The 15,173-nt window shown below is 38.2% G+C and overlaps 2 protein-coding genes across 2 annotated transcripts in view; one reads left to right on the top strand and one right to left on the bottom strand.

Moving 5' to 3' along the window:
* Positions 1-12,145, top strand: part of ZWILCH (zwilch kinetochore protein) — a 57,739-nt gene extending 45,594 nt beyond the window's left edge. The window contains exons 15-18 of the mRNA XM_006831511.1: positions 5,048-5,184; positions 6,246-6,341; positions 8,332-8,444; positions 12,057-12,145. Of these exons, the coding sequence (XP_006831574.1) occupies positions 5,048-5,184; positions 6,246-6,341; positions 8,332-8,444; positions 12,057-12,145 (435 nt within the window). The remainder of the gene's footprint in view (positions 1-5,047; positions 5,185-6,245; positions 6,342-8,331; positions 8,445-12,056) is intronic.
* Positions 12,146-14,316: 2,171 nt separating this feature from the next.
* Positions 14,317-15,173, bottom strand: part of LCTL (lactase-like) — a 13,383-nt gene continuing 12,526 nt past the window's right edge. Inside the window, 1 exon segment of the mRNA XM_006831841.1 lies at positions 14,317-14,430. Within this exon segment, the coding sequence (XP_006831904.1) occupies positions 14,317-14,430 (114 nt within the window).

Here is a 15,173-nt window from a genome sequence, read left to right as displayed (position 1 = left end):
AGAGTACTTCTTAGAGGCCAGGATGGGCAAACTTCGTTTCTCATACTTCGGACATATTGTCAGGAGGGACCAGTCGCTGGAGAAGGATACCATGTTTGGTAAGGTGGAGGGTCAGAGAAAAAGCAGAACACTGCCAGCAAGATGGATTGGCGGAGTAGCTGGACAGTGAGTAAGGAAGACTGTAGAAGAATTGATGCTTTTGAGTTATGGTGTTGGAGGAGAACAATGAAAGTGCCATGGGCTGCCAAAAGAACCAACAGATCTGTGTTGGAATAAGTGCAGCCATAGTGCTCCTTGGAGGCCAAGATGGCCAAACTTTGTGTCTCATACTTCTGACATATTGTTACGAGGGACCAGTCACTGGAGGATATCATGTTTGGTAAGGTGGAGGGTCAGAGGAAAAGGAAGACCCCCCCAGTGAGATGGATTGGCCAAGTGTCAACAGTTGTGAGGTTGGCTCAGGATTGGGCAGTGTTTCATTCTGTTGTGCATAGAGTTGCTATCAGTTGGTACTGACTCGATGTCACCTAACAACAACAACATTGAATTTGAAAAAGATTTCATTGGCGATTCCCTGATACTCTTCATTCTTGTCGATCTTTTGGAAGAGGTCGTCTAAAGATAAGAATATGTGATTTTGGCTCAGAATCATGTGATGCATGCAGCCTAGACTTTGGTGAATGCCTAGTCTCCTACCCTCCTTTTCAGCCATTAGATGGGCTTTGTTTTGCCTTACTGTTGGGAAAGCTCTCTGGCTGCCATGACATGTGGGTACTCACAGTGCTCATCCAAGTATTTTTCCAAGTAGTATACCTACTTGTGGACAAACTGCTGGTGGCGCGGTGGGACAGGTAAGTCAGGAATGCAAAGAAGAGAGCAGCAAAGCAAACATCCGTGCCAGGACGCTGTACTGACACAACTCTTTTGGGGTTTTTAATACAGATTCAAAAGTTTCTTCTAGGTTTTAGGGTCAACCTTGTAAGCTCTGTTATATTTTCCTAGCTGTCTCTGGTAGCGTAGTGGTTACGAATCGGGCTGCGAACCTTAAGGTCAGTGGTTCGAAACTACCAGCCACTCCGCGGGAGAAAGATGAGGCTTTCTACTCCTGTAAAGATTTACACCCTCGGAAACCCTGTACAGGGTCGCTATGGGTCGAAACCGACTCAACGGCAATTAACAGCAACAAACAACAAACATTGCTCTAGAAGTTTAAGAGATTGAATACCTTCTGTACCAATCCTTGGCATGGGTTGGAAAGTCCTTTCCAAAATGAGTGTACATTATCAATTTGTTTGTCATTTGTCTCATGAAAATACAGAATAGGAAAGCTGTAGCTATGTCTGTTAGGTAAAGTAAAGCACAACTGAAATCTTTTGTGGTTTAATTTTTTGTTATTCAAATTTTAAACATTTTATTAAACCTGTATCTTCAGTGGGAATGTGCTCTCCCTAGAAAAAAATTTATTATATTGGAGGGCCCAGAGAGAAGCGCTATAATTCATTTTCTTGTTGTTTTTAGTTGTTTTGTGTGTGTATATGGTGGAAATATACAAAACAAAACATACACCAGCTCAGTAATCTCTAGGTGTATTAAGTCAGTGACATTGATTACATTCTTGAAGTTGTGTAACCATTCTAGATAGCCTTTCCCAAATTATTTCACCACCATTAACATAAACTCACTTCCCTGCTAAGCAAAAACTCTCCCTTCCCTCCCTCCCACCCCTGATAACCACTAAATTTTAGTTCTATGTATTTGCTTATTTCATATAAATGAGATCCCACAGTGTTTGTCCTTTTGTGACTTATTTTGCTCAGCAAAATTTTCAAAACTTTGACCTTGAGGGTGATGCCCAGGAAAAAATCAGTGATCTCAGACTCCCTGATGGTCGTGAGGGAGAAGAGCAAGATCTCCTCCAGGGACTTGATCTTCATTCCCTTCACCAGGTAGCCCAAATTGGTGTTGGGGAGCCACTCCTTGATCTTGTTCTTGCTTCTTACCACCTGTCCCCACCTCTACTACAGCTTAGATCCTGATTCACTGGCCTCCCATTGCAGTGCCCGGGTGTCTGGGCCCACCTACCCCCCATCACTCCCTTCCCCCAGTCCCCCTTCTCCCCTTCCCTCCAGCACCAATGTCTTCCACCATTTGGTGCTTCCTTGGAGAAGGAGGTCATGGAGGTTTGTTTAGCTTTATAATGTGAATTGAATGAAGGTTTACAGAGCAGATCACTAGTTTTATGTTCAACAACTCCATATGCTTTGTTTCACTGTGAGGTCACTGTGATTTTGATTGCATCAGCAGCAATTGTGAGAATGGTGCAGTCTCTTCTGACATCCATTTCGGTCTTTTCTTTCTTTCTTGTCTTCTTTATCACCTTTTCAATTCTTCCTGTCTGATGATCTTGATGTCATCCCACAACTGGTCTTTGGTCATAAGTGTATAATGTATCAAATCTGTTCTCCAGATGATCTCTAAATTAAAGTGGGATGTGTTCAAGGTCATATTATGACTCCCATGGAGTTGTTTTAATTTTCTTGGGCTTCAGCATAAAATTGAATATGAGCAATTGATAGAGTGCTCCATAGTCTGCCCTGACCTTGTTTTGGCTGATGATATGGAGCTTTTCCACTGTCTCTTTCCACAAATGTAGTCAATTTGATTTCTGTGTATTTCATCTAGTGAGGTCCCTGTGCATAGTTGTCTTTTATGGTGTTTAAAAAAAAAAGATAATTGATTTGCAATGAAGAAGTCATTGGGTCTTGCAAAATTCTTTCATGTGATCTCCAGCATCATTTCTGTCACCAAGGTCATATTTTCCAACTATTCATCCTTCCTCCTTGTTTACAACTTTTGCATTCCAGTTGCTAGTAATTATCTGTAAACCTTGATGGCATGTTTGATCAATTTTGGACTGAAGAAGTTAGTAGAATTCTTCAATTTTTCATAGTCACTGACTTTAGTAGTTCGGTGCATAAGTTTGAATAATAATGGTCTTCCTTGTCGGCGTATGGATATTATCCTTTCACAGACAGCATTGTACTTCAAGATAGATCCTGAAATGTTCTTTTTGATGATAAATGTAACACCATTTCACTACAATTCATCAATTCCCAGCACAGTAAATCAGATAATTGTCAGATTCAAAATAGCCAACACCAGTCCATTTCATCTTACTAGTGCCTAGAATATCAATCTTAATGCGTTCCATTTCATTTTTTACAACTTCCAATTTTCCTAGATTCATGCGTCATACGTTCCATGGTCTGATTATTAATAAATATTTACAGCTGTATCTCCTCATCTAAAGTTGTGTTTCATCAGCAGTGAGGTCTTGAAATGTTAACTCCATTCATGTTATCACAGTCAGCTCTACTTTGTGGAGGCAACTCTTCGAGCCTGCAGGGATCATCTTCCAACACTATATCTGACAGCGTTCCATTGCTGTTCATAAGGTTTTCAGTGGTTAAACACTCAGAAGGAGTCTGCTGCTCCTTTTGTTCTAGTCTGTCTTAGTCTGGAAATTCTGCTGAAACCTGTCCACGATGGGTGACCCTGCTGGTACTTAAGATATCGGTGGCATAGCTTCCAGCATCACAGCAACATGAAACCCACTACAGTACAAAAATTGACAGATAAGTGGTGGCTTAACACAATAGTCCTTCCTAAACTTTGAAAATCACCTAGACGTTTAATTCCTAGACCCCAGTGGTTCAATATGTCTTTTTTAATGAGTCAGCTTTTACTCTAAGTGATTCTGATTCTGGTCTATTGCTGCCATTACAAAGTATTATACATTTAGTAGCTTATAACAATACCTTTAATTTGAGTTTGATTACAAATGAATTTCTATTAAATTAAATTTTATCACATTTTGCCTGACTTCTTTAAACCATGCTTAGGATTATTCATGAATCTCTCCTACCCCTGCCCAGCTATTACCCCTGGTTAATTGAGTGGATCATAGCTTCTCTCTTACTGTATTAGTTTTCTATTGATGCTTAACAAATCATCACCAACTTAACACTTAAAAAAACACAAACATTCTTTTACAGTTGGCAGTCTCAGGAGTTTGGCATGTTGTAAATGCATTCAGGTTTCATAAAGCTAAAATGTGATAAAATTTAAGGGTCTCCTGGCTGTGCCTGCATCTGGAAACCTGTCTAGGAGATCTGCTTCCAAGTTTCTTCACTGTTACTGGCAGAATTAATTTTGTTGTAACCCTATAGCTTAGGTTCCTGTTTTCTTGCTTGCATAGGCTGACCAATTTCAGCCCCTAGAGGGCGCTCTCAGGTCCTTGCATGTGTTCCTCTCCGCATCATGGCCAGGAGAAATCTGTAAGGCTTCACCTTCCGTTAAAGGCTCACCTGATTACTCAGGCCCACCCAAGATAATATCTGTTTTGATTAACTAAATTGATTAGTAACCACGTTCTGGCCTCAGTAGAAATGAATTATACAAAATGTGTACTCCAAAGGGCATGAATCTTGAGGGACCATCTCACAATTCCACCTACCTCGCTTACCATGGATTGTTTTCTTAGGAAATAGGATTCTCAAAGATGGGATTAGAAGGCTTGAGTATTTTTTTGATGCTTGATATACATTGCCAAATTATTTTTCCACAGGGCTGCCTTATTTATTAGTGTGTATGTGAGTGGGAGCTTATGAATACACTTGCTTAATTTCTTGGCATTTCAGGTTTACTACCTATTTCTAGAAGTGGACACTGCCATCAGCCAAGCAAGTGTGTTGAAGTTAAAAATTGTCCTCCAACTTGCCATTCATTCCTTCTGTAGTTTGGTGAGGTGTGTAAGTTAACCACTTTGCCTTCCTCAGTGAACCCTTGTATAATTTGCCTTTTCCAGGAAATATATGTAATATGTATAATGACTTGCTCTGAACATTCTCAGTCAAATATTTGTCTTATCGCTTAATTTGATTGATATTTGCATCTGAATTTAGGTTTAGCAAGTATAACTATATTCTTTCCAAAGATTCTACTGGTCTTATAACTCCTTATTTTGCTTGCACATTTTTTATTCCAGGAATACTTTATTTCTCCATCAGTAGACATACAGGAACAGGTTTATCGTGTTCAAAAGCTCCACCATATTCTAGAAATACTAGTCAGTTGCATGCTTTTCATTAAACCCCAACATGAGCTCCTCTTCTCTTTAACACAGTAAGTATCTCATGTTGTTTATTTACATAGAAAATATATTCTGTTTTGATACAGTTGCAGCCAAAATGTGTATGGTTTTTTACTTGTTGGGCTAGAACCTGTGCACCTGCTTTTCACAATAGTGGAGAGATTCAAAGTCAGTGTCACAGGAAGGAACAACTTTGAATTCAGAAAGATTTTAATTTAACCCTTCACCCTGTCATTTCCCAGCTTCCTTTTTAGCAAGTTCTCACTCACTGAATCCTGTTTCCTCATCTGTAAAAAGGATCTAATGTGTGGTGAGGAATAAATAGTATGTGTAAAGTACCTGACCCTTCATATGTACTTAATAAATATTAGTTCTCTTATCCTTTCTTAGCATCACTATAAGTCTGAGCCCACCTAATCATTGTCAGCCATCTCTATGAATGGAATTGAATCTTATTTACCAGATCTCTGTTGGCAGCATAGCTGTAATATGAGAGCCTTCTGATGAGTTGGCTGAGAACAGTTTAAAATAATCTTTGTCTCTGGACTGCTGATGTCTTATGTGTATCCAGGCCTCAAACTGGAATCAGTAAACTGTCTAGCAGAAGGACGGGTTTGTTTTTTCCCTAATGGAGGAAATGTACCACTGCTTTCCCCCCCACAAATTAGAATGTACCTCCATTGTAAAAGAAAATTTAAAATTGTAATTGCTTACATAATTGAAAAACTTACTTTTTTCATTAGAGATTGGTAGTAGTAAATGAGTTACTCTTTTTACTGTGAAAAAGCTGTGTCTTTGTCTCTCTTTAGATACTTTCTGTTTTTCCCTTTCTCCCCACTTAAGCCTTTGAGTTCAATTTAAATATACTTTGTATTTATGAAAAATACATTTACTACTTTTTTAAGTAGATGAGAAAAAAAACATAAACTAAGTTTTGTGAGTTTTATTTTTTAACTTTTGTGGTCCTGAAATAATATTGATGTTGTTAGTGGTGCTCAATAAAATGTTTTCTTATGAGCTTTAGAATACTTTGAGAGTCTTACTCTCTAAATGACACCTTTTTCCAAAAGAGGTTTAATTTTTTTTTTTTTAGGTCTTGTGTAAAACATTATAAACAAAATCCTCTTAATGAGAAACACATTTTTCAGCTGCCGGTCAGACCAATTGCTATGAAAAATTTGTATCAAAGGTAAGCAATTTAATAATGAAATAATACTTTATGTCTAACCATGTTCTGGGCAGTCTTGGGGTCTGGGTTGCCTGGGAACCTTGTGAGGCAGAGCTGCTTCTCTGAAACCTTAGTCGTCTGCATCCAGCTGTCTGACCGCAATCAAGTATGATTCCCTCTCTTCCAGCTCCTAGACCTTTGTTTACCCTCTTTTAGGCTCTTGGGCCTCTAGTCTTTTATTTCTCTCTCAATATGGAATTTCTTCTAACTGAATAGCTAGCCAGAAGAGAAAGGACAAATGAGGGGAGAAATGATCAGGGTGGTGACTGCAAGGTCAAGAGTGTGGCCTTGGGAGTGAGTGAAGAGACTGAGGCTGGGATGGTGGGTCAGTCATCCACATAGACATGAGCTTGCTGCTGCTGATAGTCTCCCCTGACTCTTCCCTCAGCATAAAATGAAACTTGAAATTTCTCTCATATGAAAAGTCACTGTATTTCTATCCTGCATCGTCCCCTCTTAGCCAAATTCTAAAACTGCTCTGGTAAAGGTTACCCATGGACTTCTAATTGCCAAATCCAGTGGACGCTTCAGTTCCTTTCTCAACTTGTAGTATTTAGCACCGTTGCCTTTTTGAGTCTCAGTTTCCTTCCTTAGTTTTTGACATACCATTGTGTCTTAATTCGATATTTGAGTTTTCCCAAGAGTTTTCACTGCCTGTTGTCCTCTTTTCTTCTTACTTTCTAGCCTCACCAAGTGGTGCATTTATACTCTGGGCTTCAGTGCCTCTTTGCTGATGAAGATTCAAAACCCATCTCTGCAGCTTCTCTTGTCTTCAGACCACTGTTTCTAATGTGAATCCTGCAGACAGTTCCAACTAAAACCAAATTTCTCAACTTCTTTCAGATGCTGTTTTCCCTCCTATAGTTCCTCAAGTGACCGTTGTTAAGTATCCACCTAATGCCTAACACAGACTCCTAGGACTTATCCTCCATCTCTGTGGTCCATCACTCCTTCCTTTAAATCCTTACCCAAGCCCTAACCTTCCTGGCAGCTTTTGAATCTGTTGTCTTCTCTGTATCTTCACATTGTCATTGCTTTACTTTACATCTGCATAATTTCATACCTGTTGTTTTAAGTGCCATCTAGTTGGTTCTAACCTATGGTAACTCTGTATAGGGTTTCCGAGGAGCTGCTGGTGACCTTGAACCGCCAAACTTGCAGTTCAAATGGCATTGTAGTCTGGCGCATTAACCCACAATGCCACACCAGGACTCCATTTCATACCTGGACTCTGTAAAATCCATTTTCCTAACTGCGCTAGCCCTCCATTACCTTCCTTCTCTAGATCAAATGCCAAAGTGATCTTAAAATTCAAATCCCACCATGACATAAGTCTGTTGAAAAGCCCTGAGTGGCTCTTGTTACTTTTAGGACCGTATTCTGGTGCCTTAGCTTGGTCTGTGAGGCCTTCTGACTGGACTCTGCTGCCCATGAGCCACCGTGTCATCCCTTTCCCCTTCTGTATTCCTGCATTTTCTCTCTCTCATCCCTCCTTCAGTGCCCACATTCATGTGACTCCTTCATCCTGAGCTACCTGTCCCCACTGTGTTTGCTTATCTAACTCTTCCACCTCCTCCTTTCCTGCTCAGCTCAAATGCTGCCATCTTGGAGGAGGTTTTCTAAGAACTGCAGAACCCAATCTTAGTTAGAAATTACTCTTTTGTTGCCCTGTAATGCATCTTATATTTCCTGTTGTAGCTTTTTTTTTTGGTTTTCTCATTGAAATGCTATTGGTATTTTTATTCTCTCCCTCTTGTGATTGTGCATCTTGAGAAGGGTGGGAATTATGACCTGTTTATCTTTTCTTTAACTTTTTTCTTCTCCTCCCTCTTTCTTTTCCTTCCCCCCCTCTTTCCTTCTTCTTTTTCTGCTGTGCTTATCACTAAATGGGTATAGGAGGAAGGAAGGAAATAACTATTTCTCTGTTATTCCAATTGATGTTTTTTCTTAGTGAGAAGCCACAAAAATGGAGCGTGGAAATAAACAGTGGTCAAAAGAAAGTTAAAACGGTTTGGCAACTGAGTGATTGCCCACCTGTAGACCATCTGAATTTTCACAAACATGGTAATGATGGTTTGTAATCTATTCAGAGAAATTGTTCCCATGGAAAATGCACTATATTGTAGTGGTAGAGATCCTTATTATGGCTACTACATGATAGAAAATCCCCCAGGTCATACTCAGCTTTAAATTGTTTTTCCTGAACTCTAGGTGGTGGTGTTGTTAAGTGTAGCACATATGTATTCTGAGTTGTATAAAAGTTTAATGCCCAGAAAAATTTAGTGTGTAATAATCATAAAATGAATGTTTTTTCTCATTGTTTTGGATAGAGGAACTTCTGTTGAAATAAGTCAAGATGATAGAGACAGAGTAAATATAGGTTAAAGATGAACTGCCAGCCAGCTCATACTCAGTGCTCTTGTACAGTGTACACCATCGCTATGGTGATATTTCTGCCTACCATCTTCTCTGTGATTAAAGAAATGTTGAGATTTCTGTAACTCTGTTACAGATAGTTAGCTGGCCCACCAAGTCCTCCTCTTGTTGTTGTTAGGTGCCATTGAGTTGGCTCCAACTCATAGCAACCCTGAGCACAAAATACTGCCTGGTCCTTTACCATCCTTAGATTTGAGCCAACTGTTGAAGCCACTGTATTATTCTCTTTTAGTACACACCTATAAAATGTATCTTTATGCATATGTATTGGACTGTACTATTGGCTCTTAGTTACAGAGGCCTTAATGGTTATATTCAAATATTGCAAAGATCATTTAAAAATTAATTTGATCCTTTTCAGACATAATCTAAGAAGATTTCCATGGCCTGTGATCAGTGCTGCTAGGAATATGTTATTGTTAAGTGCTGTCAAGTTGGTTCCGACTTATAGCAACCATGTTTAGGATCTCCAGGGAGTGGCTGGTGGATTTGAACCACTAACTTTGCAGTTTAAACCAGTCTTGTGGTTCAGTGTTTATCCTACAGCACCACACCAGTACTGGGAATATAGTTTTATTTTACTTATTGATACATTAAGAAATTATTGCCAGAAAATGTTTATTTCCCCCAGAATATATTTTGATTTGAACATAATGGAAACTTCTCTCAATTAGAGGCTCTATTCATATGGCTGAACTGCAATAACCCTAAAGAAACTGAAGGAATTTTCCTGAGAGCTCTGCCTTTTCCAAGTATGATGTAAAACCTAGAAGGTACAAAAGATTGAAAAGTGGCTTTACAAAAGCAGAAAAATTTCTGCATGACAAAAGCAACAGAAAAATAATAAACTAAGAAAAGAATGTGCAGTGTATGTTCTGAAATGGGCTTCCTTTCCCTAGTATATAAAGAACTTTTAATCAGTAAGAAAAATATTAATAACTCTGAGAAATGGACAAGTAAATGAACCAGTTTACCAGTAAGGAAATTCAAAAGGCATCTTAAAAGTAAAAGATACTGAACTCCACTTATAAGAGAAATGCACATTTATGTTATACAAATAACATCAGATTAACCTGTCAGCTTATCACAAATCAAAAACTTGGTGTTACATTGCTGGGAAAGACCTGGGATGCTCAGTCATCTCCGATTGCTGATTGGCGTCTAAAGTGAAACCGCTTCTTTGGAGGGCTGTATTCAGCACAATTTAAAAGGAAAACATTCTTTGGCCCAGCAGTTCCATTGATACTGATTTACTATATCCAGACATGTGCAAAATGACCTACAAACATGGTTATTACAATATTTTTTATAGTAGCAAAAAACTGGAAAAAAATTTGAGACCTGGGCATAGAAAAAGTTCTGAAAGGTACACAGTTAAACTGAACCCTGAGAAGTAGGATGAATAAGGTAGGGCTGGTTCTTAACCTTAGTTAAACATTGGAATCATCTGCATATCCTAATGCCCAGACTAAGTAAACAAAATCTCTGGAGGCAAGGAACCTGGACATCAATCATTTTAAAGTTTCTTGAGTGAGCATGATGTGTTACTAAAGTTGAAAACCATTCACTTATAAACATTTATTTTATCTACAGCTGTTGTTTCTTTTAGAAAAGATGTGTTACTTTTATGTAAAAAGAAAGTTTTAAAGACTGAATATGTGTGATACATCTTTGAAAGCTGTCAATTAAAAAAAATTCTAAAATTTGATTCTATAAAGATTAAGAGTATGATGAGGAAATTATGCAAGATGAATCACCTTTTTCCAGGGATGCTGAGTAAACTAGTAGTAACTGAGCATATCTTTTAGAATTGTTTTGATGCAGGCTACTTCAGTAAAATCGAGTCATGGTGTGGCGCAGTTGGTTAATGCGCCAGACTGCAAAGTCGTTTAAACTGCAAGGTCGGTAGCTCAAGCTCACCAGCTACTCCTTGGAAACCCTATACAGGGTCGCTATGTGTCAGAATCAACTCGATGGCAGTTCACAACAACAACAACTTCAATAAAGAGTGAACGTTATTTTGTTGTTATTGTTGTTAAGTGTCATTGAGTTGATTCCAACTCATAGGGGCCCTGTATAGGGTTTCTGAGGAGTGGTTGGTGAACTTGAACCACTGACCTTGTGGTTCAAATCAACCTTGCGGTCCAAACCAACCTATTGGCCCAGTGCATTGTCCCATAGCACCACACCAGGACTCCGAATTATTTTTAGAGTTAGAATGTTGTTGTTATGTGCTGTGGAGTTAATTAGCATAGCATAAATAAACAATTTGATAAAGCATTGATCCAATGACATCTTTGATGAAAGTAAGAATTTTTATGAAATTGTATGTTTATGTGCTTGGAAATGCGCTTAAACTCCATTTTGGCTTGAACTTTATAACCTTTTCTACTGATTACATAGTCTTGATGTGTTATCTGGAAATTATTCAATGACCTTTGGCCTAAAGCAAGATTCACTCTTAAAAGTCCAGTAATGATTTATTTTTGTCAATGATCACATACATTTAAGAACTTAGACTTTAATTTCACTTAGATAAAATTCTAGCTTTTCACAGTTTCTAGTTGTATGACACTCTTGGGTAAAACAGTTAATATCTAAAGCTGAAAGACAAGAAAGAAAAGTGCACTTTCAACTGCCATAGGAAGAGAGACTAATGATTTGGAGTTAATGGGGGAGAAAAACAGTATCCAGTAGAGTGCTGCTCACCCAGTGGGTGCCCAGGAAATGATTGTTGATAACGGTGAAAATATGGAAACCAAAATGTTGACCCACAAGGAAGTGCACGTAATCCCATCTAAATGTTAATTGGACCATTTGGTTTTGAAATATAACAGTCACTGTTTGTAATTTTAAAAAAATGGCTATGTGTCTAGTCCTAAGACTAAATCCTGAGTAAAAATTCTTTTCTGAAATTTATGAAAAGAAAAAGGTGTGCTTTTCCTAGCACTCGTTGTGTCACAGAAGAGTAGAGAAGTAGGTTCTCAAATTTGAAATCAATCATTTAAAAAAATGTTCTTTATATTTTAGTTGGTTTAGTCCTATTTTAAATTTATCAAGAAGGTTTGGTATTTAAAATAATTCTCTTGTTGAGTTTTGTATAAGTGTTCTCATAAAGTAGAATACACATCATTTAGATTACCTATTGATTATCGTAGTTGTTCAAAACTTGGCATCATACATGATAGAAAAGCCTGAAAGTGTTGCTCAATTCTGATCAGTCTATTTTTCTGTTTATAGATTTTTCTGAATTAACACTAAATGGTAGCCTGGAAGAAAAAACCTATTTTACTAACATGGTTACCTGTAGTCAGGTGCACTTCAGATAAAGTATACTGATGGAGTCTTCTAGAAGGTATTGTGTTCACTTTTTGTTCTCTCCAAATACTTTGTACTATATTAAGTACCTGTGCTTTAATTCTTCCTGTAAAATAAATGCTGACTTAATACATTAAGAATATTTATTGTTTATCAGTAGTCATGTAAGAAGTTTACCAGATGTGATTAAGCAGTGCAAGTCTTTAATTTTCTATCTTTCGCAGTCAACTTAATAGGTCAGGATAATCCTAAAGTCAGAGAAATGAAAAAAATGTTTTAGGTGGTAATGTCTTTCTACTGTAGATCTCTAGCTACAATAGAAAGAGAGTTTGATTTTATAAAAACATTGATGGAAAGAAAACCTTGATCAGGTTTATTGATTTGACATTGAAAGAGAAGTTTTATTAAAAACAATTTTACCCCAGCCCAATCATATAGGACTAAGCCTCAGATGAAAATACCCTTTAAAAATGTTTCAATTTGAAATATTAACCAAAAGAATTAATGGACTAGCATTTACTATTATCTTACATATTGAATTAACTACAGAGAAGTTATATTGTTAAGTGCTGTCGAGTTAGTTCTGACTCACAGCAACCCTATATAGGGTTTTCGAGGAGCAGCTGGTGGGTTTGAACAGTCGACCTTGAGGCTCAAACTGACCTTGCGGTCTAGTGCATTATCCTGCAGTGCCACATAGTCATAAAATATTTGAGGTATTTCACTGAGTAAACTGAGTTGAATGTAGTGCAAGAAAAATTTATCTTAGAACCATGTATATGCTCATTTATTTGGTATCCACCCAGTGCTTCTCCCTGGTTGTTATTGTTAAATGTCATCGAGTGGTTCCAATGCGTAGCAACCCAGAATAGGGTTTCTGAGGCTGTTTATCTTTGTGGGAGCAGACAGCTTCATCTCTTCCCTTAGGAGTGACTGGTGGGCTCAGACTCCCTGGTTAGATAATAGGATTTACAACCTAAAAGACTTGTTATCTGTAGATGATTGACTCTATCTGTCATTGACTTGGGAATCCTGGTGTGCCGCTGTGGGTTAATGCGCTGGATTGCAAAGTGGCTTTGAACTGCAAAGTCTGTGGTTCAAGCTCACCAGTCACTCCTCAGAAACTCTATACAGGGTCATTATGGGTTGGAACCAATTCAGTGGCACCTAACAGCAACAACAACATCATGGAGTTTTGGTATGGGGTTAGTAGGATCAGCACTGGACTTCAAACCAGTCAGCTGTTCAAACCCACCAGCTGCTCCTAGGAAACCCTGTATAGGGTTGCTATGAGTTGGAGCGAACTCAGTGGCACTTAAAACAAAAACAGCAATCATGGATTGTAGAATCCCTGTTGGTACAGTGGCTACACACTCTACTGCTAACTGAAAGCTTGGTGGTTTGAACCTACCAGCCACTCCACAGGAGAAAGATGATGTGGCAGTCTGTTTCAGCCTTGGAAACCCTATGAGGAAGTTTTACTCTGTTCTGTAGGGTTGCTAGGAGTCCTGGCGTGGTGCTGCAGGATAATCTACTGGACTGCAAGGTCAATTTGAGTTGTAAGGTCTGTGGTTCAAATCCACCAGTTGCTTTTCAGAACCCTATACAGGGTCGCTATGACTTGGAACTGACTGACCAGCAGGGTTTTTTTGTTCTTGTTTTTTATATCTATGTAGTACAATGCTGAGATAGCAGTCACTTGGAACTTAAAGTATTTTTGGACAGATGTTAAAAATGAAAAAACTCCAGTCACAAAACAGTTTTACACTATGATCTAATTTTTATAAAATGAAAATGTTGTTGTTGTTAAGTGCCATTGATTCGGTTCTGACCCGTAGTGACCCTGTATAGGGTTTCCAAGGAGCAGCTGGTGAGCTTGAACTGTCAGCCTTGCAATTCAAATGCCTTTGCAGTCTGGCACATTAACCCACAGCGCCACACCAGGACTCCAAAATGAAAATAGGTACAGCAAAATAAATATAAACATTGATTTTGGGAGGGATGATATTACAAGTGATTTTTATTTTATGTATGCTAATTTTTATTTTCTAATTAAGTTGCAGCACAAGCTGCCCCTGCAAAAGGGTGGCTGTTATTTTGAAAGCAGAAATGTATGTAAACCTAAGCAGAAAAATTAAAGATCCTGAAGATTCTCTGAAGCTACAAAATTGGCCATCCTGTCTCAACTCTGTCTCCGAAGCAGGAACATCAGTAGAACCGAAGTGATTAGTATGCAGAGGGTGACGACCGTGGTTACCACCGTCTCCGTAACCATCTGCATGTGACTTAACAGTGGCTCTGAAATGGTAAACGGAACATTTTATCAAATATGACTTCATCCTACAAGCTTGAACCATATTGGAAAAGCGTGAAAAATGGCATCATCAAATTTTCTAGTTATGCTTATTTGCTATAAAAGAGAACCTGATGAATTAAATATTGTTGTTGTTGTTTTTTAAAATAATGTGAGGGCATTGTAAAGCATCTCAGACAGCATAGGGAGAGGACGGCCTGGCCTGGACTGTCCCGCAGTCCTGCAGTCCACTGAGTGGGTACCATTGCTCTGTCAGACGTGAGTCAGACAGATTCACAGCCACGTGCTGTTGCTCCTATAATTGTCTGTCTGTTTTGTTTTATAGTAATATAAAGGGGCTTCAAAAATTCCATAGAAAAATGCATTATTTTTCAATTAAATTTTTCCACAAAGTTTTGGAAGCCCCCTTGCACTGTATTTTCAGTGAAAGCTTATACAGCAATCAGGTTCCATTTGACAATTTTTATACAAATTGTTCGATGAAATTAGTTACATTTTTTCACATGTCAACATTCTTCCTTAATTGTATTCTGGTTGTTCCATCTCTGGTGTTTTCATTTCCCTGCCTCCCTTATTTTCTTAAAATTTTCATTGAGAGACTTTTGTGAAAGAAAAATCCCTAGGAAAAATTTCTGGCTTTCAAATATGTTGTTGTTTATCTTCAGAGGAATAGGAATTTTTCATTTTTCTGTTGAAATTTTTATGGCAGTTTTTTTTTTTTTTTT

Source organism: Chrysochloris asiatica, unplaced genomic scaffold (genome assembly GCF_000296735.1).
Source record: "Chrysochloris asiatica unplaced genomic scaffold, ChrAsi1.0 scaffold00004, whole genome shotgun sequence".
Taxonomy (NCBI): Eukaryota; Metazoa; Chordata; class Mammalia; order Afrosoricida; family Chrysochloridae; genus Chrysochloris; species Chrysochloris asiatica.
Note: the sequence above shows the minus strand (reverse complement) of the source record. Positions and strands in the feature narration are given on the sequence as shown.